General features: G+C 37.8%; 1 protein-coding gene across 1 annotated transcript in view; it reads right to left on the bottom strand.

Moving 5' to 3' along the window:
* Positions 1-25,709, bottom strand: part of WIF1 (WNT inhibitory factor 1) — a 71,724-nt gene that overhangs the window by 3,967 nt on the left and 42,048 nt on the right. Inside the window, exons 3-9 of the mRNA XM_001163469.7 lie at positions 23,590-23,698; positions 14,492-14,632; positions 13,423-13,518; positions 12,369-12,464; positions 8,209-8,304; positions 1,760-1,855; positions 853-948 (exon numbers count right to left, since the gene is read on the bottom strand). Coding sequence (XP_001163469.1) covers positions 853-948; positions 1,760-1,855; positions 8,209-8,304; positions 12,369-12,464; positions 13,423-13,518; positions 14,492-14,632; positions 23,590-23,698 — 730 coding nt within the window. The remainder of the gene's footprint in view (positions 1-852; positions 949-1,759; positions 1,856-8,208; positions 8,305-12,368; positions 12,465-13,422; positions 13,519-14,491; positions 14,633-23,589; positions 23,699-25,709) is intronic.

The following is a 25,709-nucleotide window of genomic DNA, read 5'->3' as shown; positions in this document are numbered from 1 at the left end:
CTAAAGTGGACAGTGGGCCCATGCTTAGGAGACTGAGTTCTAGCTGCCAGAAATGCTGAAACTGTGTTGTTTTGTTAATTTGCTAATTGACTGCCCCTCCCACTCCACAAGGCAGGGCCTTTTCTGTCGGTGCACTGGTGTGTCCCCAGTGCTTGGATTCATGCTTAGCACAGGAGAGACCACAATCAATACTGAATGAATTTAGCAAGTTTCATTGTGTGTCTAAAATAGGCCAGCTGTTTATCTACATAGCTAGCTCATTTTTGGTAGTAAATTTTGAAAAAATGCAACTCCATTATAACATCTCTCCCATAGACAGCTTTATAAACCTTTTCTTTCCCTCAAAAGAACTCATTTACTTACTATTACCAATAGAATTTGAATATTTTAAGAAGCAAAATGCTTCATGTTTTATAATGATACTTGACAAATCATGAATTATAAAATCAGAGGTAAGGAGATACTGATTCTACATTTGATTTAAAATCTTAGTTTCATGTGTCATTTCTTTCATAGTTAACATACTATATTACTCCCAAATCAACCTGTATTACTAATTTAGCCTAGAAAATATTTGTGATATTTTACAGATGTGATCTTTTACAAAGATGCATTACTCTTTACACACTAAAACTTAGACTCTAAAGTTTAAAGAGGTGGAGAAGTATGGGGGAGAAGAGGCAGAGAAAAAGCTGCCTTTAATGAAATGGAAAGCAGGGCTGAGTTATAGGTTGACTGTTAGGCTTTGAAGCCAAGAAACAGAAGTGAAAAGGCTGGCCCTTCTTCTGGTCTCCCACTCACTTTTATTTTTATTTTTTTCCTTGTTTACAACTTTTTATTTCTCCCACTCACTTTTATTGCAGTGTCTTCCATGCCAACCTTCTTGACATTGGCATTTGTTGGGTTCATGGCAGGTTCCATGTGCACCACAGCCAGGCTCGCAGACAGCTAGAATCAAAAGAAATAAAAAGAGTATTTCCTGAGCTTTCCTTTTTCAACAGAATTACATAGTTGCTTTCCTTGCAATTCTTTAGAATGTGTGTTAGTTTTGGCTTCATCCTCTAATTTTTTTTCCTAAGTCAGTCTCCAGTCATAAGTTGGTTTTGGACTTTTTGTAAAGTCCTGAGAATGATCTTTAAGCATGATATTTTTCATTCGCGAAAGACATTCAGTAGGATTTTGAAACTGCTGGAGCATGGAAGTTTATTTTCCTTAAGAAAACACCTGGCTGGGCATGACGGCTCATGCCTGTAATCCCAACACTTTGGGGGGCTGAGGCAGGTGGATCACGAGGTCAGGAGTTCAAGACCAGCCTGGCCAAGGTGGTGAAACTCCATCTCTACTAAAAAAAAATACGAAGATTGGCCGGGCACAGTGGCAGGCGCCTATAGTCCCAGCTACTCGGGAGGCCGAGGCAGGGGAATCGCTTACACCTGGGGGGCGGAGGTTTCAATGGGCCTAGATCGCGCCACTGCACTCCAGCCTGGGCGACAGAGAGAGACTCCGTCTCGAAAAACAAAACAAAACAAAGAAACCACCTTATAGTTAAAACATTCAGTTGCATGTGTGAGTATCCATTTTTTTACATGCAGATTTCATACCACACCTCTGGTCTACATAAGGAAGCATATATGTCAGTGAAGAAAGGTTAACTGTGATGCCCAGGCAACATGCACTAAGCACGGAAGTATGTAGTGAGAGACTCCTGCTAGTTTAACGACCTAGTAGCCCAGATTGGCAATGTGTATGGGGTACTTACGCTTTGAACAGAGGTCTCCCTGGTAACCTTTGGAACACTTACATTTGCTTTTACCAATGCATTTACCTCCATTTCGACAGGGTTGTGGGCATTTGCCTGAAAAAGAGAAGAATGCAGCTAAACAAGGAACCTGGTGCTTCATTCAGAGGTAATTACATTTTTCAAAGGAATTACAAGGCTTTGAGAGGATAAGTGCTTTTAAATGGCAATTTTCATTTATTTCAGATCTACTCTGGCTTTTATTTTTTTGAGTTTTGTTTTTGGAACAGACAGGATAATATTTTTAACTTATGCTTTTGGATTATAGATGTGTTGCCAAAATGCTGCATTTATATCCTTTTTTTTTTTTTTTTTTTTTTTTTTTTTTTTTTAAGTAAAGACGGGTTTCATTCTGTTGGCCAGGCTAGTCTTGATCTCCTGACCTCAAGTGATCTGCCCGCCTTGGCCTCTCAAAAGTGCTGGGATTACAAGTATGAGCCACCACGCCCAGCCCAATTACTTTTTAATAAACAGAATAATCTTTTAACTGGCTCACAAATACTTGCTAAGATATACTTTACTAAAAGTTATGACATAAATTACCCTTTAAATAATCTTTTCACTGGGTATTGATTTTTGTTTTTTGGTTCTTTTTGAGATGGAATCTTGCTATTTTGCCCAGGCTGGAGTGCAGTGGCAGGATCTCGGCTCACTGCATCCTCCGCCTCCCAGGTTCAAGTGATTCTCCTGCCTTATCCTCCAGGGTTGCTGGGAACACAGACATGTGCCACCATGCCCAGCTAATTTTTGTATTTTTAGTAGACACAGGGTTTCACCTTCTTGGCCAAGCTGGTCTCGAACTCCTGACCTCAAGTGATCCCCCCACCTCAACCTCCCAAAATGCTGGGATTACAGGCATGAGCCACTGTGCCTGGCCAAGTTTTGATTTTTGAATGTCACTTTTTCTGAAAGTAAGTCTATACCTGTACCTGATGACAGTCTTAGCCTAGGATTCCCCAGAAAGCAGGATCTGCATGCGGCTAGTTTATTTGGGGAAGTGATTGTAGGAAACAGGAATGGGGGAATGGGAGGGGTGAAATGGAAGGAAGGAAAGGCAACACAAAAGTGTGTTTGTGGGTGGAAAGCAGGAGTATGGGGCTGCTAAGTCGAGGTGCAGTGGCAATGGCTGGTGTGCAAGGCTGGCCAAGAGGCTGTGAGATGTGACACAAAAGGTGCCCAATATCACAACAATGCATTTTCCTGGAATGCCCTAGGTCCATAATGATACTTGGTAATTTCTTTTATCTCTTTGCCCAATGAGTATTACGAATGCTTTCCACAGATCTTTGAATCACAGAATTTTAGAGCTGGAGTAAGGCCCTAGGTGTAAAGATCATTTAATAAATTTCTCACTTCTTTCTCCAGAGGCTATTTATTATCCCTCTGCAATCTAGAATTTGCTATCCTAAGTCCTAGTTTTTGAAGAAGTGGAAGATAAGGTACTTTTTACCTAGAGCTGAAACCACATCCTATGCCTGGCATAAGATGTTTTGAAGACAGCAAGTAGCCTGTAGATTTTGGTAGTGGAGGAGTTTGGATTGCTTTTGTTGTTCTTTTTCTTTTCTTTTTATTCACTTTAGCAGAACACTCATTACAAAGGCTTCTAGGTACATAAGGAGAAGTAATGAAAATTTATCCTAAACCAACCCACCTTTCACTCTCTAAGCCCTTCTTTTTATTGCCAAAGAAAGCTGCGAAAGAAGTCAACCCCCATATATTTTACTGACAAGTACTATTCTTGACAAACAAGAAGTAAATTCTTTATGAAAATCATTCTACTAAAAACACTTTATCTTTTTATTTACCTAAAAGGACTTTATTCATATATAAGTAGACCAAAGCAGTATTTAGTCATTGTGGAGACAATATAGACGTAACAATATTGGGATGTTAGGGTCTCTCACAAACCTGGAATGCCGTTAGACATTGAGGTTTTTCTGCATAGAGGTGTTCCAGAAACAAGTATTAAAACAAACTTAATAACAGAATATCACCTCTTCATTGACCAAAAGAAGGTCCTTTTTTTTTTTTTTTTTGCCAGGTTTGAATACAAGAATACCATTTACTGTTTAGTTAAGATCTCAGCTCTCACCCAAAAGAAGGAATATCTAACTCCAAATTTCCACTTGCATCAAATAAATACCTGACCCCAACATATACACAAAATTGGGTCATATCACAGTACTCTGCAATGCATCAGGTTTTTTCAAGTGAGCAAGGTATAGGATGATAATTATATGGCAGAAAAGACAGGGTACTCATATGTGAACTACTTGGTGAGCCTGAATTTTCTCCTCCTCTATGAGGGGTGAAGTTGGTAACTGGGATAATGCAGAAAATGACTGGTGGAGATAATCCTTTCATAAACTTCAAGAAGTTTTTTGTTTTCATGGCAACAGGGAAGTGAGGACCCTTAGATTCACCGCAGTCAGGAAGGAGGACATTCTCTCCTGGCTATTATACAACAGAAACGTGACTGCAGGAGACGTTAGACATTCGAAAGCTATTACTAGTTTAAAGACTATAGGAGCCAAAATTCATGAAGATCTGATTGTTTTAAAATTCATAATACTGGAAATATCTTTAATAGGAACTTCTTCTTCCTGAAAATAGTTTGCAACCAAATTCTACCCATTAAATAGTGGAAAACTGAGTCAGCTTGAGAGATGGCACATTTTTACTTAAAGAGACTAAGCCCTGGCTGGGCATGGTGGCTCTCGCCTGTAATCCCAGCACTTTGGAAGGCTGAGGCAAACAGATCACTGGAGGCCAGGAGTTCAAGACTAGCCTGGCCAATATGGTGAAATCCTGTCTCTATTAAAAATGTAAAAAAATTAGCCAAGCGTGGTGGTGGGCACCTGTAATCTCAGCTACTTGGGAGGCTGTGGCAGAAGAATCGCTTGAACCTGGAAGGCGGAGGTTGCAGAGAGCCAAGATGGTGCCACTGCACTCCAGCCTAGATGACAGAGCTAGACTCCATCTCAAAAAAAGAAAAAAAAAAATAGACTAAGCCCTGTCTAAAGACAAACAGATTTGACTAAGTTTCAGCTGGTGGCATTTTTACTGTAACCAATGGATGAGTCCTTGTAAGAAGAATGAAATAAGAATACATTGACAAAATAAAGACATTAAATTTCTTCTACCTATGCAATTGTAGGATAACTTAAATTATCAGTTTAATGAAGTGACAGTTTAATGAAGAAAACAGATAAAAGGGTTTTTAAGTGCCAACAATTGTCATCTCTGGGTTTTAGGATTATAGGTGATTTTTAATTGTTTTCTCCAATATTCTAAATTTTTTTAAACAGAGAACATTTTATATTGAGAACTTTAATAAGAAGAACCCACTCAGTTATTTTTAAAATCCTTTTCTAATAATCCCTGCATTAGAAAAGGATTATAAATAATTTGGGTAGTCTTTTTAACTGAAGGTTCATTAAAGATTCTTGGGAAATCCATGAGTCTTAGATAACAAGATGTATGTACATACCATCCATCCAGATACCTCTAACCATAGTTTTGTTAACCTACAAGCATATCTCACAATCAACTCGGAATAAAGTTTGAGATGGTATCATTGTTTTTTACTTTTTTTTTTTTGAGATGGAGTTTTGCTCTTGTCTCCTAGGCTGGAGTGCAGTGGCTCAACCTTGGCTCACTGCAACCCATGCCTCCAGGGTTCAAGCAATTCTTTTGCCTCAGCCTCCTGAATAGCTAGGACTACAGGTGTCTGCCACCATGCCTGGCTAATTTTTGTGTTTTTAGTAGAGATGAGGGTTTGCCATGTTGGCCAGGCTGGTCTCTAACTCCTGACCTCAGGTGATCCGCCTGCTTCGGCCTCTCAAAGTGCTGGGATTATAGGCGTGAGCCACTGCACCCAGGTGAGACGGCATCATTCTTGATAGAGGTCAGGAGAAATGAAAATAAAGATGACATCGGAATATACATTTCATTAAAAAAAAAACAAAAAACAAACAGCCAGCAATGAGTGCTGGTGAGGATGTGGAGAAACTGGAACCCTCATACACTGCTGGTGGGAATGTAAAATGATGCAACTGCTTTGGAAAACAGTCTGGTAGTTCCTCAAAAAAGTTGTCACCACGTGACCCAGCAATTCCACCCCCAGGTAAATATTCTGAAGAAATGGAAACGTCCACACAAACATCTCACATGCAGATTTTCATAGCCATATTATTCGTAATAGCCCCAAAGTGGAAACAACCCAAATGTCCAACAGCTGATAAATAAACAAAATGTGGTAAATCCATAAAATGGAATATTATTTGGCAATAAAAAGGAATAATGCAGTGATATATACTACACCATGGGTAAGCACTGAAAACACTAGAATGAACCCAGGTAAAAGAAGCCACACAAGAAATGCCATATCTTATATGATTCCATTTATGTGAAATGTTAAAAATAAGCAAGTCTAGAAACAGAAAGTAGCTTAGTGGTTGCCAGTGTCTGGAGGGAAAGGGGAAGGGGAGGTGACTGCTAATAGGTACAGATTTTCTTTTGGGGATGATAACATGTTCTGGAATTTGATAGAGGTGATGGCTACACAATCTTGTGAATAACCTGAATGGTACATTTTAAAATGTTGAGTTTTATGTGATTGTGACTTATATCTTAATTAAAAATAAGAATATATAATTCAACTATACTTTTTTGTTTCTGTACCTTTGGAGGCACTTTTCAACTCAAGACCCATTTCCATATTTTCCTGGTAATGTAGTTCCCGTGATAGAAACAGGAAACTTCCGCAAAGATTTTGGATAAAACTTGAAGTAGGGTCAATCAGGAGCTTTCAAAGACCCACATTTTTTGATGTGGTAAAACAAAAAACCAAGAATACAAAACATTGTCTCTGCCAACAGAAGATTCATAAACCTAAGAACATGAAAGGGCGTATTTACATGAAGGAAAATGAGCCTATGAACAAAGATTCATAACCATGAACCAAGTAAGTGTGCAGAGTCTGAAGTAAGTACAGGGGAAAACTGAGGGGAGTTAGTTCAGAGATATCTTTATCCGGGAAGGGTAATTAATAAGAATAGAAACCACACCCAGACAATTAATTACATGTTCTATGGAGACTTTAGAGGTATTTCATTTGAACCCTATAAAAATGGTTACTTCATCCACTACTCATTAAAGTACAAAAACCCACAAATAAATTAGAGGTTGAAAGTTCAAATGGGAACTTAGTCTTATTCAACTTTCAATCTACAATACACTACTATATACACTACTGTATACACTGTTCGGCTGTACCAAACAGTAGTGTTTTACAGATACAGCTGGAAATGAAACACAGACCAAGTTTCCCTCAACCAACATATCAAGAAAGGCAGGGACACAGGACACTTAGTGGACAGGCTGACCTTCCTTTTGCTTTTTCTTGAGCATGTGCTTTGGTGCTATCTGTTCTTCTGGATTGTAAGGCAATCTAGGAGGGAGTTATCTCATTTCTGAGTTAAAGAGAGAGGCTACGTGACTTGCTGAGAGCTACATGGCTGGTCAATGGCAGAGCCTGGACAAGCAGTTTGGAATATTGATTCCGAAAACAATGATAAGCTACCACATTTCAACCCTTACTTTTTTAACTTTTGTGTATTGAAGTATGACAAACATATAGTAAAGGCATAATGTGTACCAATCTTAAGTTTACAGTTCAGATATTTTTATTTACATAAACAGATGTGTGGCACTTCACCAATCAAGATACTTAGCATTCCATAAAGTTCCTTTTGCTCCAACTGTGATTCTCGTTTCTACTGTCATCCGTTAGTTTCACCTATTCTTGAACTTCAAAAAGATGGGATCATGCAGTAGGTAATTTTTTGTGTCTGGTTACTTTCACTTAGTATCTGTGTGGTTCATTCATGTTGCTGTTTGTGCTACTATTTCATTCTTTTTTTATTACTATGCGCCTCTTTTTTCTCCTTTTTCTCGAGTCTACCTTTTTCTCTTAGATGGGTTGTTAGGCTCAGTCTAGGATATCTGGCAGTGAGCGGCAGGGGAAACAGGTACATAGGTAAACAGATCCCAGCTGTCCCAGAGCTCTGATCTACATTTCCAGTCTGAAGCTATGGGTTCCACATAATGAGGAGGGGACAAAATGACTAACAGAAAACAATGCAACTGTTGAATAATCCAAACCCAGACATAACCGAGTCAGAGAGCATTTCTTCTGAGTCCTCTGAGGTGAGCTGTGTCACTCTTTGCCCCACCTTCAGCCAAAATGCATGGTAGCTGAATCTAGCAAAAAGAAACCACTGGCCTAAGACCTTAGACAAGTTATTCATTCTCTCTGGGCTTCCGACTCCTCCTTGATAAAATGAAGGGGTTATATGGGGTTTCTAAGGTCTCCCCAAGTCAAAAGAAGGCAGAAAGTCAATACTCACTGATTTCACACTGCTCTCCCTCTAGTCCTGGAGGGCAAATACATTTTCCAGGGTAGAAACAGGTCCCTCCATTAAAGCAGGTGGTTGAGCAGTTTGCTGTTAGAATGAGTAACAGGGGTGTTGCATTAGACAGTAGGTTAAATCTAACACAAATTTCACTTAAAGTGAGGTGCTATTTTTTAGGCATCTGCTTGCTACTTGCCCATTTCCTGACTTAATAAAATAAGCTGCTTTACAAATACAAAAGTTGTACCAATTGCTTGCCTATGTGCAGACTCCAGAACATAATAGGAGACCACACACATCATATACTACCCACCAGTAGGAGTTTCCATCTCAGTGAAGAAAGGCACAGTAAAAAAAATTAGCTTTTTAATTTTCTTATACATAGCTATGCCCTTAAAAGGAGAAGAATGGTATAAACCTAAGGATTTTTTTTTGTAAACATCAGTTTGGAGGATAAGGGAAGAGTAAAAAGGAGAAGACTTACTTTGGAATAGATAAAAGAGAAGTCATAAATATCAGGACCTGACAAAAAAGCAACTTTCTTTCAGGACAAGATGAACAGATATTTATCTTAATGAGATTGTTTTTAAAAAATATACTTTTATGACTTTTGGAGAAAAGAGTAACTGTATTCAGAAAAAGACTGTGGGCCCAGGTGAGATCCCATAGGTAGGAGTGTGGCCACAGCAGGGACCAGAGGATGATGAAGTTGGCTGTATCATAGTGGAAGCCCAATAACCAGATTATCCAGGTGGTAATCACACTTCGTGATTCATCCTAAACCCTCTCTCACAGTGTCAGTTTCTGGAATTTCACTGCTCACTAGCACCTAAAATAGAGGGAGGATGGAGAAATGGAGAGGGGAGGAGAGGAAATATCTAAAAATAGACAAGTTGGCTCATTCTATAAAGGAAATTAAAATGAGAGCTTGGATTTTTAGCAATTCCAGTTATATGACCCATTTGTTCTTGTCCCATATAAAATTGGCCAAAATTGGCTATAGATGAACAAAAGCTAAAATAAGCTTCCAGTAGGAAAATCAGAAAAGAAATCCAAAAGTTCTAAGTGTATGCTTTCTTTGTGGGAAAAAAAAAAGTCCACAAAGTAAAATGTTCTATGAGTATCATGCTTCTTAAATGATAAATTGTGTTTAAAATCACAAAGATCTCCCAGTTTAAGGAAGTGCTGTACTCACTTTGGCAAATCAAAACTCTTTTTTTTTTTTTTTTTGGTTTGTTTTTTAAAAGAGACAGGGTCTTGCTCTGTCTCCCAGGCTGGAGTGCAGTGGCACAATCATAGCTCACTGCAGCCTTAAACCCCTGGGCTTAAGGTTTCTTCCTGCCTCAGCCTCCCAGATGGCTGGGAGTAAAGGTGTACACTACCATGCCTGATTAAGTTTCGAATTTTTTTTGTATAGATGGAGTCTTGCTACATTGTCCACACAGGTCACAAAAAAATTCAAGCCTCTTAATGTGGAAGGGAGCTGTAGCATTTTGGTATAGGATTTAGGATTTAGGAGAACAAGCTCTTGGGGCCTCCTCTTTGCTGGAGTATTGCTAAGGCTGGACAGTTGTTTTTGTAAGTGTATCCTGTCTCCTCACTTCTGTTTCTCTGGGAGATAGAAGGGAATGATGAGATCAGTGCCCTGGAAAACTTTGGGATCAGTACCCACTTGGCCCATGCCCCGTGGGCACTGCCCAATTACTGATGTGTAGAATGCAATGAACCTGGTAGCTTCATAGAAAGTTGTAGAATTAGGCAAGGTTGGTTACATAATTTGGCCACACTCTTAGTACTTGTATGCTATTGTATTGTCATGAGCAAGCTTCTCTACATTTCTGTTGTGCAATGATTCTTGATTAGAAAAACAAGCAGCTAGAGACACGAAGTATCTTTCTCTAGGGCTGAGGCCCCACTGGCCAGTGCTAAACTCATTAGGTCCTAAAGGTTGTGATGTCCCAAGGGCCAATGAAAGTTATTCTTTAATATTTGTTCAAATACATAGTGCTGATGTCTATTTCCATAGTAGTAATTAAATCATTTTTCAGAGCCTCCACATATTCCCTCCTGGAGAATTAAAGCATCTTTTTGTTGAGGTAGAAAATTTTTTTTTTAATATTCCCAGATCTCCAGTGAGACCAAGTGGAATTTCAACAGACATTATAAAAGAATAAAAAAATTACTGGAGTCTGATGAGTAGGAAAATCTTTCATTTGAAAGTAAAATATTATAAAATATAGTATGTACTGGAATATAGATAGATATATTACTTTAACAGTGACCATGTGGTGTTTGTGACACCGTAGCACTAGAAAAACACTGCAATTGACACTCCATTATGCAAACCACACCAACAATGGCCACGCCTACATAAGAAGGTCTCACAAATGGTCTCTTGTGAATACATGAGTTCTTCAACTAAATCTGGAGGATTTGCTTTATTTATTCATAGTTTTGAGGCAATAAGAGTTTAATTCTCCTCTAGAATGCCCAGTTTTAAAATAGCAGAGACACTGAATGCTAAATTTAGACAAAAAGATTCACAATAATGAATTTTACTCACTGGCTGTTAATTCTTATTAGAGTAATTAGTGCTTAATCTTTATGAAAACACATTTAAAAAATGATTTTTAATCCAATACTATAGTTTTAAAAGACCACTTTAAAAAAGGCAGAAATGCTTTCACATATTATCTCAATATAGTTATAATATATAGCTCAGGGGTGAGGGACAGGAGGGTCAATGGCTTAATTCCAAGTCTAGAGATAGAAAAAGCATGGTCCACAGAGAGATCAAGTTGCCTGCCCAGGTTCAGAGTCACTCGTGGAAGAACCAAGGGCTGAATTAGGTAGCCTGGGTGGCAACATGGTACAGTGCAGGATATGAATTTGGGTCAACCTACTCAAGTTCCATAAACCTCACTTTGCTTATCTAGGAATGAGATGGATAATACTTTACATATCTCAAAAGATGTTCAGAGTAAAATCACATAACCGTATGAAAGTACTTTGTACATCATAAAAGAGTAAACAACCATAAGTTATTCTGACTCATACTGAAGGCTCTTTCCTTTAGCTTTCCTTTAAAAAACAACAACAACAACAAAAAACTGCTCATGGCAATCTTACTTGGTACTAACTGAGTGATTACTAAAGAGACGCTTTTAAAGAATAAAATTTATTATTCTATCTTAACTCATATGTTTATTGACAAAAAATGCTCTATTCATACAATTAGCATTTTTAACAAAAAGATAACTTCATTAAATATACAAATTTCACAGCATAGTCTTTATTTTTTTTCCACTTAAAAGATGTGAACTGGGCAAAATAAACAAGTCTCTTGTAAAGAGTATGAATCGTTCAGCAATTTTAGGGCCAAGTTTGAATTCACTTACTAAGAGTAAAATCTGACTGTGTTGCTGCAATGTTAAGAAGGAAGAACCTGATCTCTCTGGGATGTGATTTGTGAGCAGAGTATTGAATCGGGAGTCAGTAAACTTCTAGGTTAGACAATGTAGAGCAGGTTGTTTAATTTTAGCCTTAGAAGCTCACCCACAAAACCAATTTAGGACATACTAAAATTCCATGTGGCAAGACCAGCTAATTGTTCACAAAAATTTGCACTCCCGTTACGTAATATGAGATGTCAGTGGGAGACAGCTGTCCAGCCAGGGGCAACATTTCTTCTGCCTGAAACCAGGTAGGACCATGAGGCTAATTCCTACCTACGGAATAGGTGTGGAAGTTTTGTGGGTAAATTCTGGGCCAGGGCTTTTAAATTTTTTAATTAATTTATTTATTTTTAGCAGTGCTTACTTCAATCCTTCTCTGCCTATTGGCTGGATCTAGAGAGTTCCAAAGCTCTAGGCAGGACCACAGATAGATGGTACCCGGGCTCCTGAGTCACTGCATGGAGAAGAGCTGCCCTGCCCACTGACCAGGCAAAATGCACTGGAGCATTCTGTGAATGAAAATAAACTTTTGCTATTATGCTACACTAAAATTGGGATTTCAGTTACTATAGCAGCCATCTTTACCCTAAGCCATACACTCTCAGAGCTGTTATGAAGAGTGAGGACATATAAAGTAACTTATTCTAATCAAACATTTTAAAAGTAAAAATAACTTTCTTCTGAAAAAGAAACTGTTACCTTTGTCACAGTTCACTCCATAGAATCCAGGTGGGCAGATGCAGAAACCAGGAGTCACACAAAGTCCACCATTCATACATCGCGGGGTACAAAGGGCTTATAGGGAGAGAGAACCCTGATTAAGGCCAAATGGTATTTTGGAGCAGGACCATTTTGAAATGTCAATAATACAACAGGTCTACATTTTCAAGCTTTGTGGTTGACTCTAAAATGATTACTCTTCAGAGATACAAGTTTGCTATATTAATATTATTTTTGTGGTATAAATTAGGCTATTTTTCAATTTCTCAGCCAATTTCTTAGAGATGACTTTTGGATTGGTTCCATTTGAATACTTGAATAAATTTTCCCCAGAATAATTTCGACTAAGATGTGGTCTTAAAACTGTTAAATATTTTCACTTTGCCCCATTTCTTTAATCTTCTAATTCCAACATAAATGCAAAGAAGAAAAATAAGAAAATATTCTTCTTCCTTACTTATTTTAAAATTATTTTTTAACTATCTCTCACAGGATATTCTTATTTCTTGAAGATGAAAAATATTTTGCTTACTGTAGTCAGATAAGCTTAGTATTTAAACATCTTATGATTAATATTCATTTCCTTGCTTATATCTTTTTTCATGTATTTTTTAAAATTAATTTCCCTGAAATTGATGTACTTATTACACAAATTCTTTTCATCCACTTTTTTGCCTTATCGTAACTTTGTAACTCAGATATACTCTTAGTTGTGAATCAAGCTACTTTCAATTGGAACAATTTCAGATCAGTGGTGATACTAGCTTTTTAAATCCAACTTAAGAGGAGGAAAAAAACCTCAACATTTTCATAAGATTATGCCAAAGTACAGTGGCTATATTTCTGAAGCGGGATGAGTCGGGGGAGATGGCCAGGAATGGCCACAGAAAGTGAAGGCATTGTGCCAAAATTTTCTGCCCCTGTGACCAGGAAAATAATTTCAGGTGTTAAAAATACACAATACACATGGGGCTCCTGCACGACATCCATGTTCATTAGGAAGGGAGCAAGGGAAGTCGGCTCCATGTCTTACCTTTCTCACAGTGAGGTCCGTGGAACCCATCAGGACACTCGCAGATGCGTCTTTCATTACAAAAGCCTCCATTTCGGCACCCGCCTGGGCACTCAGCTTCAGCAGAGAGAAACAAAGCTTATATGGACACCCTTGAAATCATGTTGGGTGAATCACAGCCAGTGTGAGACAGTAGTGTTCATTTCTGTTCTAGCCCACCAATTAATCATAATTGATCAAATACCAGTACTTCCAACTCATTCCCTCGATATCACTTGGATTTCACTAAATCTGCTGCAGAGTAAGATTTTGCCTCCCTTATTTCCAACAGTAGGGGACTCTTGGAAGAAGGTAAGGCAAATTTTATTCTGCCTTCATCTCCTCCTATGGATCTACTGTACCTTGTTAAATTCCCACTGCAATTGAATGAATGGTATTGCCTTTCCCCTTTCAGAGGGTAAGATGACTTATGGGTACATCTTTAGAGCACTGAAATGCTCCAGAGCTTAAATTCTGAGCTAGAAAAGCTTGTATGGGGATGTGAAAGGAGCCAGGCCTTTATAGTTAAATGGGCATCTGGGGTGTGGTGGGGAGGTATTGAGTGAGGCCTTGACCTGGTTGGGATCACTGGCATGAGGTGGCAGTCTGTCCTCCGTGGATGTTCATTAGAGGTTATATTAGTGTTGCCTTTGGGACAAGTGGGAAGTGCTGATAATTATGAGCCACCTTGCCTTGAGCAAACAGAGCAAGAAAGGGGGAAATTCATGACCATGGGTGAGATACACTGGGACTCCCAACAACTGTGTTGGAGGAGTGGAGAGGGAGGAAGAAAAGGTGTTTTGAAAAGGTTCCTATTCCTAATATTAAAAGTGGGGTCAAGGTCAGAGAAAATCTATCTTAGTACTGTTGCTAAATCCTGTGCTTATCATCTCCTCCTTCCGTTGCTGTAGTTATAGAGCCATCATCCAAAAAACCATGTATGTGTGTGTGTGTATGTGTGTGTGTGTGTGTGTATAGATATAAATATTTGGTCCAAATCACACCTAAGCCCTTACAACATGTCTTCTCTTGAATCACCATTGGTGCTTACCTTGTTGACATGTTTTAAAGAAGATAGCATTTTGAGGTGTCTGGAGAATGGTGTTGCCTTCAGAATTCATAACAATCACATTCACTTCAAATGCTGCCACCCCATCCTGTTTTCCAAGACATGGGAAACCAACTTGAACAACTAAAAGAAAAAAAGAGAAAGTGTGGAGAAATAGTTAATCTAGTTGATTCTAGTTTTACAGAAATCTTGGGAAGAGAGTCAAAGGACAAAGCAAAAATGTTCACATGTTGTGGGTTTCCTTGTATCTCCACTGGAGTAGGAACTGTATTTTGAGCATCTGGGCTCCACAGAAGTTGAGCATCATGCCAGGTGAAGAAAGAGTGAATGACTCCAATTTTTACCTCATTAATATGGAATTGGGGATATTCTGTTCACAGTCTGGACTTGTACTATCTTAAATATTTTCCCTGGAAATTAAAGATGGAAAGAAGAATCATAAAGTGGTTAATTATGTATACATCAGTGTAGCATGGGAAGAACAGAAAGACAAATGAAAATAAATAAAAAGCGGTTGATTTGGGGAAGAAACTTTATGGCATCTTCATCAGCCTCCATATAATCCAAAAAGGGCTAGAAATCAGCGTTTCATAATCCCTTAAATAAAGTCTGATGAGCAATACCCCACTGGTTTATGTTTACTATGTGTAAGTGAAAGTGACAAAATATCTTCTTTGAAAATATTTTACGACTCAGACTAGAGTTCAATCATTGGACCAAGTTAATGAAGTTAATATTTTCTCAGGCTGTTTGTTAATAAGAAGTGTCCATATCTCAGGAATCTAGAAGAGAGTTTGATGTGATGAAATAATCTCATGAATAGGGTTATATCTAATGGTTTATATTCTTAAAGAGAAGCTTCTCTTTCTTGTGAGTCTAATGATCACTCGGCCTGTGCAAGTGTTGACAATGAAGTCACAAAGCAGGGATTGGGAACTGAAGACATTGCTGTACAAAGAGGGAAGGAGGACACCCATTGTGGGATAACCACAAGTCACTGGGTGAAAATGGGGCAAATCAGATGTGATCATTTGCTGAGAAGCTGATTATGTATATTTCCAACACCCAATGGGTTATTATAACATATCCACTGGGTAAGACTGATGTAGCAGATCCACCAGACTCTTGTTCTTTCTTGTGAATATAAAGAAATATTGCTAATGGGTATACATGTGATTTTTTGCTTCATTTTATTTCTGCATGGCAGGTTATGGTTTCTGCCAAGCTTGTGCAAACTGTATCAAGCTAAGACAAATCTTTTCCTTTTAGAGTGTCGATAAACTTTCTCCCTAGGTTTATAGGAATAAATGAGCTAGAAACTGGACTGCCCTTTTCTGTAAAGCATTGCACACAAGCTGGTCATACAATTTCTCAATGTGCTTTTGGCAACCCAAAACTCCTCTTACAGCTCTGGCATTGTCAGTGTTCATTGCTATGCCATACTCAAAATTACATGGACTTCCATTTCCAGCTCCCCTGAAACTTGAGATTTTAACATCGCAAATCATTATGATGAAAAGGAAACACAGATATTTTAACAGAAATAAAAAGAAAAAACAAAATTGTGTCTAAAGTTCTAAAGTAAAATTGTCCCTGTTGAAAACCTTGGCTTAATGAAATCTCATATATAAAAATGCCAATTTACAAAACATTTATGAATGGAGATTTCTATTTCGGAAAGAAGCAAAGGAATTGACAAGTAATTTCTTTAAATTTTTTGTACTTATACTTTGTTCAATTATAAAACTTTACTCTTCTTATGACTCTTTTACATGGACAGGTAGGCCAATAATTGCTTTAAGGCATAAAAAGATGGAAAAACTTGAACGGATACTTAAAGATAGAACTTTCAGAATCTTCCTCACTGGATGCCATCATCCAAACTTATTTTCCAGGTGTATCTTTTTTCTGAACCACATTCAGCCTCTCCTTTGCAGCCCACCTGATTCTTTTAAAAAGGCCCTTCAGTTTTATTTTGGCTTCCAGAATCTTGGTATGGAAGAGAAGATGTTTATCAGTAAACTCATCTTCATTTCTGCTTGCCAGCATTATCAAATTTCAAAATGTATCTTGGATGTTAAATATCAAAAACTGTCTTATTAAGTTTGTAGGAAATTTAGTTAAGAACAATTATTAGTTCTTCCGCATCTTCAGATGTGCTGAAAGACCGTTTACAAATCCGGTTAAATTATGACTACGTGTTCACAAGCTCTGGTTGTCAGTTGTCAGGGGATGCTTCTAGAGGGCTTGGAGTGCTCACATAAAAGTGTGTGGTTTGCGGCCGGGTGCAGTGGCTCACTCCTGTAATCCCAGCACTTTGGGAGGCCGAGGCGGGCACATCACTTGAGATCAGGAGTTGGAGACCAGCCTGGCCAACATGGTGAAACCCGTGTCTACTAAAAGCAAAAAAATTAGCCGGTGGGTTGGCATATATCCATAATCCCAGCTACTTGGGAGGCTGAGGCATGAGAATCACTTGAACTCAGAAGACAGAGGTTGCAGTGAGCCAAGATAGAGCCACTGCAGTCCAGCCTGGGCAACAGAGCAAGACTCCATCAGAAAAAAAAAAAAAAAAAAAAAAGGAAAGAAAGAAAAGTGTGTGGTTTGCTAACATAATCTTTAAGTCAATTAAAGTAAGGACATGTTCACAGAGTTCCTAGGCCTGTGGTGATGCTAGAAGATACGGCTTTCCAACATTGCAGGGAACAAAAGTGAGGTTGCAAAATCTAATGAAAGTTTTAAAATAGAAAAACTGCAAGCAATTTTGGCAGATAACTAAAGATGTAGTATCTTCATTTTCTTAGTAAACCAAAAGAAATGATATCCCTAAAAATTATTTTACTAAAGTTATATTCAATTACTGTTATAACTGATATGAAATATTTTCCTTCTTATAGTTTTTAAAGACCTAATATACTCTAGGCTTGCAATTTTTGCTAATTTTATTTGTGCATAATAACTCTAGCCCTTAAATTCAGCTTCAAGTTAAAAATGAACACATTAAAAATCCCATCAGCCCAGGTATATAAGTTTTACCTGCACATTTCTACCTCTTTGGAAATAGAAGGCATGTAAGCACAGTTATGACCTGAACCCTACTGCAGAATGATTTGTAAAGAACTAGGAAATAAAGTTTAGAAATTAGGAGGTACCTAGCTTATAATTTCAATGAATTATTATTTTTTTCACTGAGGACATCTTGAGCCAGATCAACAATTAATTTTTAATGTAAAAGAAGAATTACAGAAAGATGTGATAAACCATACCATTACACTTGCCCACTCTTCAATTTTAAAACACAAAGTAAAAATTTTATTTTCTCTTGTGCAAACCCTACTTGTCTTCCTTTCTGTTTATATAAACTTTATCTATAAGACCATTTAGGTAATAATATTTATAATTAAACACCTTTTAAAAGTTTTCAAAGAATTTTGCTTTAAAAAAACAAAATCTGACTTTAGTTAGCTGCATCTCCAGTAATTGCATTTTGTCAACCCTGTGCTCTGCGCAAACTATTTCTCTCAGTTCCCCAAATGTGTGGTGCACATCCACAATTTCCTTACTGCACACCCAGGTGCTTGGAATGCTCTTTCTTGTGTTTTCTGTCCTACTGTCCTCCCACTCAACTTTCAAGGCCAAAATTAAATAGTACTTGCTTTCTTTAGCCTTTCCTAACACCCCTTGCCTATATAATTACATTTATATATTTTACAAACACCTGTATATATTATTTCATTGTGGTGTAATGATTTAATTATGGTTTGCATCCTTTGCTAAGGATGAGAATTCTCAAAGGCAAGAACTATATCTTGTTTTTGTAATCTCAGCATCTAGCATATTGTCTGTCACAAACTAGGTACCAACAGATGTGATATATGTTATGGTAGACACAACCATATACCTTGTGTGCACAGGCACACACTTGCACTTCCACACATGCACATATCTGCACATATACACAGAGACAGAAATTCACCATAGACAGTAGACGTAGAGAATAAAATACTAGCAACATGCACTCAGAAAAACAGATGCACCAAGAAAAAGAGACATCAAAGGCAGAAAAAGCAAAGACTCTTTGCTTCCAAGGAATAAGAGGAATGTGAAAGTCATGTATTTTTGCAACAATAGGCATATGAGTAAAGAGCCATTGTTCCCAAACGCTAGATGAAGTTAGGCCAGATATGAATTCCAGTGCAGAATAGGATGTATAATCTAAACGAGGTGAATTAAAACAACTCAGAAAAACTAAAGCAGATCGAATATAACTCACAGCATTGAAGTACAGACTGATATGCAATTGATTGCACATCAACTAACTCTTCTACAGAAGAAAGCAGCAAATTTGTTCTGATTGCATACTGCTCCCACACACAGATGGGCATGGTGCTCAGATAGCCTCAGCCTCCAGTCAGTTGAGTCCCTGTCCTTACAACAAGGCAAGAGATGAGAAAGGCAGGCAAGAGCCCATCCTCCACACCACATGATCATGAACCGCTACATCACTAGAAATATCCAACATAAATATTCATCAGTCCTTTAAGCTGCCCTGCCAGCCATTCATTCTCTTACCAAATACTTAGCACAAACTCTGGGCTTCACATTCTGCTAAGAACTGAGGTCACCTGTAAGAAGATGGTCTCTCCAGCATAAGCACCTATTTAACAGTGTAGACATTGGATTCCTAAAAGTCCTAGTTGAGAAACACCACTGCTCTGTTGGTTTCATGGTCAGAAAAAGAGAGTGTTCAAAGAGGCAAAGTCTTGGCTTCATGAAACTGTTTTTTGTTATACAACTCAGTAATTTTACTGAACCACCCTGCAGTTTGTATTTCCTGTTTTTGTTCTCTTCTGATGCCAGAAGGCAGGCACTTCATAACTGTTAAAGATCAAGAGTTTTCTTTTTTCATGCAATGTTTAGGCATATAGGAGTCTGTAGGATAAAAGAACAGTTTAGCAGCTTGGGGGTATAAAATAGCCTTGTAGAATAATGAATGCTACCTGGATGCTTAAGAGCAAAGACACACTGATTTGGTTACTTTTTAATAATGCAAGGTACCTTCACTTCTCCTACTGAGGGACTGAGCTAATGAGGCTAATGAGTAGCTGCCCTGCAATGGTGTAAGGTTCCCATAAACTTCTTGCACCTGCATTTCTACAAACAAATCCTACATCTGCTTCAAAAAGACTATGTGTGTGTGGGGTGGGGTGAGGGAGTTGTATATGCAAAGGATGTGTGTGTGTGCAAGTCTGTGTGCACACATGGGCATATGTGTTCATATCACCTGGTTCCCAAAGAAGGCTTGTTGTTTTTAGTTTCAGGTTGACCAAAGTGTCACCCACTTTTTCCTCTACGTTTATTATTTATAAAGAACGTAAATTATTAGAAAATGATATTCTATCTAAACATGATCTATTAAAATATCCTCACATCATATGTTCAAAATCTTATTTGTCAATTTCCTAAGCAGTAGAATTTCAGTAAGATTTTTTTATTTTTTATTTTTTTATTTTTATTTTTATTATACTTTAAGTTTTAGGGTACATGTGCACATTATGCAGGTTAGTTTTTTAACTAGACACAAAAAGTGAAAAAAGCACTTAGGACACAAGCATTAAATTAGAAATTCAAAGACGCAAGATTTACCAGAAGCTGAGCAGGTAGGTATAACTGGTAATTAATTAATGTATTTTTAATGGACTATGATGAGCTTATATTCCTTTATTAATCAGAAAAAAAGAAAAATATAAAATAGAAATTGAGAGATGTTATGTACTTATTTTATTCTGACTGCTTCCAAAACAAAACAAAACAAAAAGAGCAAAAAATATGATCAAGGAGAATTTTATAGAAAATTATCTTTAGCCTGGTGCTGGCTCATGCCTGTAATCCCAACACTTTGAGAGGCCAAGGCAGGCAGATCACTTGAGGTCAGGAGTTCGAGACCTGCCTGGCCAACATGGTGAAACTGCATGTCTACTAAAAATACAAAAATCAGCCAGGCATGGTGGCATGCTCCTGTAATCCCAGCTACTCAGGAGGCTGAGGTGAAGAATCACTTTAACTCAGGAGGTGGAGGTTGCGGTGAGTTGAGACCCGCACCACTGCACTCAAGCCTGGGTGACAGAGGGACACTCTGTCTCAAAAAAAAAAAAAAAAAAAAAAAAAAGAGAAAGAAAAGAAAAAGAAAATTATTTTCAACTAAAAAGAACACTATGTGACAGGGCATGAGATTGAGTGATGACCATATTCCAAGAATTTGGTGGCTGGAGTGTCTTTCTCTTCTCCACAAGGTAATAAAGCCCTACCAATGCCATCTGAGTGGAATCAGTGTATCCACATCTCTGGAATAGATACTCACATCCTTGGGGCTACACATCTCAGGTGAATAAATCTTCACCCAGAACCCAAACACATCTAAGTCAGAAACAGATCCTCTAGGGGTGCTGTTGGTTACACCTGCAGCACTGTGATGATCAAAGAGAAACTGAAGTTATACTCCTCCTGTCTACACCCACGATGACACTTAGGTCGGGAAATTAGAGAAACTCTGTGTTTATTTAGTCTCCCACTCTTATGGCACTGGAATGCAACAAGGCAGATCCACTGGAAGTGGTAGATAACCGTAATCTGAAAATGCCCTTTGTAAAAGTATCTGATCTCCTGATTACTTTAGAGACTTAAATTAGCTCCGAAGGGGATTTTTACTTGACATCTGACAAAATTTATTTTCACGTTCCTCTAGAAGAATAGGACTAAATTTTTTTTAAAAAGAGAGAGTATGCCATCGATGATTTTAAAACACTATAAAGCTACCACTATCACAATAGTAAAATAAAGAGTAATCTCTAAACACACCCTATGTGTAGAAAAACTTAATGTGAAATAAATAGCATATCTTGAATCAATTCAACTTCTCATGTAAGAAAAGTTAATGACTCAAAAATAATTCAGGTTAGAGCCTTATTTCATAATATTCCAAAAATAAATTTTTATAAAATGCTAGATGCATATGAAAGTTATAACTTAACTGCTCTCTGGAATAGGAATTAGTATCAAAACATAAATGCAGTGGAAAAAATTGCAAAGGAAAAGATAGGTTTGACCACATAGGATTTTAAAGCCTCTGCATATTCTCCCCCAAAATAAAGTATAAATGTTAAATTGAAAAAAATGCAATAAGTGGTAAATATACCTAATATACAACAAGCTTTGCAGATCAGTAGGAAGAACACTATTATCTCAATATAAAAATGAGCATGGTACACATTTTTCATGGTCTAATAGATACAAGAAAATATTTTCTACCTTAATAGGAATAAAAAATACCAAAAGAAGACTGTGACAAATGACTTTTTACTTTTTCTTTCTTTTATCTTTTTTGAGACTGACTTTTTTCTTTTTTGCTCTGTTGCCCTGGCTGGAGTGCAGTGGTGCAATCATAGCTCACTGCAGCCTCCACCTCCCCAGCTCAAACAACCCTCCTGCCTCAGCCTCCTGAGCATCTGGGACTATGGGTATGTGCCATCACACCTGGCTAATTTTTTTATTTTTTGTAGAGACAGTCTCGCTATGTTGCCCAGGCCGGTCTTGAACTCCTGGGCACAAGGAATCCTCCCCCCTCAGCCCCCCAAAATGTAGGGATTATAGGTGTGAGTCACCACACCTGGCCTGACTTTTCACTATTTAAGCCACTAAAGTAGTTAATGTGATTAATAACCTATGTTGATGGGATTACAGTAAGCCAAGCATTCTCGCTATTGCTTAACCAGGGTAAAAATGAGTATGATAACCTTTACAGAAAGTAATTTGGCATTTTGGCAATTTGTTTTAAGAGTCTTTAAGAAGCTCATAGTTCCTATCATTTGACACAATAATTCAACTTTTAGGAATCGATTTTAACAAAATAATGAGATAAGCACCAAGATTTTGGTACGCACATTAATCCAACAATTACTTTCTGAATACCTGTTCTGTGCTGGGCCCTGGGGTGGAGCCACAGTGAACAAAAAAATAGGGCTCCTATGTGCATGGAAGTTACCATCCATTAGTTTAAAAAAATATTGTGATATTGCTATAGTCAAACTCTAAAAACAACATCATTAACAAATAAGGGAATGTGTATATAAATTATGGTATATCCATAAAATAGAATATTGTAAGAGCATTAAAAACAACTTTTGAAAAAATCCATAATGACATAGGAAATGGTTATGTTAAAAGGTTAAAAGCAAAAAAAAAAATCTGACGCAAAACCAAATATATATTATCACAAATATGTAAAAATTCAGAGAAAAAAGATGAGAAGGAAATACATTAGGATGATAACACAAGTGATCTCTGTATATTTCTAAAAGTCAGAAATCCCGGGCTCTAGTCTCAACTCTACTGCTTATTACTATCCTAATATTTGACTTTGGGCAAGTCAGTCAAATCTCCTAAGTCTTAATTTTTTAATTTAGAAAATGGAGCTGCAATTCTGGATTTGACTCGCTACTAGTATTCAAATTAGATAACGCAAGAGTGAGTCTGTTGTAAGCTGAAAAGCTTTAAACAAATATCACATACTATTATTTTCTTAGCAAAGAAGGATGATTAGACTAGAAACGTTGAACCCCTTTCTCCCACTTTTCCATGTCTCTTCTCTCCTTCAAATTCTAATTTAATACAATGCTAACTTTTGGGGAATTTTCTTGACTTATCCCATTTGCCCCCCAATCACTTACTTTGTATCTTTGCCACATTTTTGTGTATCTCATTAATCCATACATTGGCCAAATATATCTCACTAGATGTGTTTCTTTCTCTTTTTTTTCTTTAAAAAAGTCTGGAATCATTTATGAACTTAGTGTGGGCTGGGCTGGGGCTATTCTGAATCTTTAGAAAATTATATAACCATCATTTCTTCACTCCCATCTTAATCCTTTGCCCAAAGAATAACAGTCCAACTGTCCTAAAATCAACAGATGTCTTCAGGAAAACATTTCATAACCTCTCTGATGTAGGACATTTGCATCTTAAATATTCTTATCATCATTACATTTTAAGTGTAAACCTTTCTTCAGGCAAAGACCACCCACCTGATGCCTTGTGAGGCACTGTTCCCAGCAGAGGGACATTGACGGTTGGATCTGCCATGATGCCTTTATCCAGGGAGCGCAAGGACAGGAATTCATAGAAGTATTCTGCCTACAACCAAAGGCACTGACAGTTAGTAACATGGAAACCAGAGAGGGAGAAGGCACCACAGAATTCATCGTCCATCTGATGGGGCAGAGATAATTTTCATTACAGGAACTCTGAAGCACACAGCATCCAAGATACTGGGTAGGCACAACTCACCCTTCTGTGTTAGACTCTGGAGAGAAGTGATCCCTAAAAACATTAAAAACAGCCACAATAGTTAATCTGTTTTTGTTTGTTTGTTTTTTGAGACAGAGTCTTGCTCTGTTGCCCAGGCTGGAGTGCAGTGGCGCAATCTCAGCTCACTGCAACCTCTGCCTCCCAGGTTCAAGCAATTCTCCTGCCTCAGCCTCCTGAGTAGCTGGGATTACAGGCATGCACCACCATGCCCTGCTAATTTTTGTATTTTTAGTAGAGACAGGGTTTCACCATGTTGCCGGGGTCTGTCTTGAACTTCTGACCTCAAGTCATCTGCCTGCCTTGGCCTCCCAAAGTGCTGGGATTACAGGCTTTAGCTAGTATGCCTGCCCAGTAATTTTTTAACTTAAATGATATTAATTGCTGTCTTTTTAAAAGATTGAGAAAAAAAATTCTCTTAGGGAAATAGGTGATGTCAAACCAGTCATTGACTAGAATCCATCTCAGCTATTTTAATCATTCTTTAATACTCCTAATTCTAAATTCTGAAGTGAGTCTTTTGATCAGAATTTGGAGAGTTGTAATGAAGTCCCAAATTCCATGATCTTGCTGTTAACATTTATTTTTTACTCTCATTCCCTTTGAAAGGTTTATATTTAATGTCTCAATTTAATTGTGGAGAGAAAAGCCAAAAGATGCAAAAACCACCATCACAATAAGACAACAAGCCATAAACCTTTACATTGTGAACACTTTCATTTACCCACTAAGTCTAGTTGAGAAAATGATTCCTGCTACTCAAATGGCCACGAATACTGAAAGTAATGATGCATAATCTCACTATAGAGCTTTAATGCTTAATGGATTCCCACTGGATTATTAAAAGGGTTTGTGAAGGCCAGGCACGGTGGCTCACACCTGTAATCCCAGCACTTTGGGAGGCTGAGGTGGGCGGATCACTTGAGGTTAGGAGTTCGAGACCAGCCTGGCCAACATGGCGAAACCCCGTTTCTACTAAAAATACAAAACTTAGCTGGGCATGGTCGTGGGTGCTTGTAGTCCCAGCTACTTGGGAGGCTGAGGCAGGAGAATTGCTTGAACCCAGGAGGTGGAGGCTGCAGTGAGCCAAGATAGCACCATTGCACTCCAGCCTGGGCAACAGAGCAAGACTCCATCTCAAAAAAAAAAAAAAAAGTGAAAGAGAGGCATTACTAGAGATGCTATAGACATTTAAGCAAGAAAAGGGAATATCGCCATCAGTGTTACACCAATAAATTCAATGACTTTGATAAAATGAACTCCTTGAGAAACACAAATGAACAAATCTGACAAGAAATAGAAAGTTTGAATAGCCTTATGTCTGTTAAGGAAATTATATTCAAAATTGTAAAACCCTCCCACAAAAAAAATTCCAGGGTCAAATGGCTTCCCTGGTGAATTCTCACAAACATTAAGGAAGAAATAATGCCAACATTACAGAAATTTATAAGCATTGGAGATTGTTATTATTATCATCAATATTGTTTTCATAAGTCTCCTCCCTCAGTTATCAGCTTCCAGCTTGAACCTGGGAGGCAGAGGTTGTCATGAGCTGAGAACATGCCACTGCACTCCAGACTGGGTGACAGAGTGAGACTCTGTCTCAAAAAAAAAAAAAGCGGAAGGAGAGTTGTGATGGTAACAATATGTTCTTGCTTAGAAATAAAGAACAATCAATAAATAGCACCAATGCTAACATGAGAGTTAGGCAAGTTGAGTGGTTCTGCAGTTACCTGTAGAGACATCCAGAATTACATTAATTTAATGTAATGAATTAAATTAATTAATTAATTTTTTGCATTCTATCCATTCAGTTCCACACCCAGAACTACATTAATTC

The sequence above is a fragment of the Pan troglodytes genome, chromosome 10, assembly GCF_028858775.2.
Source record: "Pan troglodytes isolate AG18354 chromosome 10, NHGRI_mPanTro3-v2.0_pri, whole genome shotgun sequence".
NCBI lineage: Eukaryota > Metazoa > Chordata > Mammalia > Primates > Hominidae > Pan > Pan troglodytes.
The sequence above is the reverse complement of the archived record's forward strand: the minus strand, read 5'-3'. Positions and strand labels throughout refer to the sequence as shown.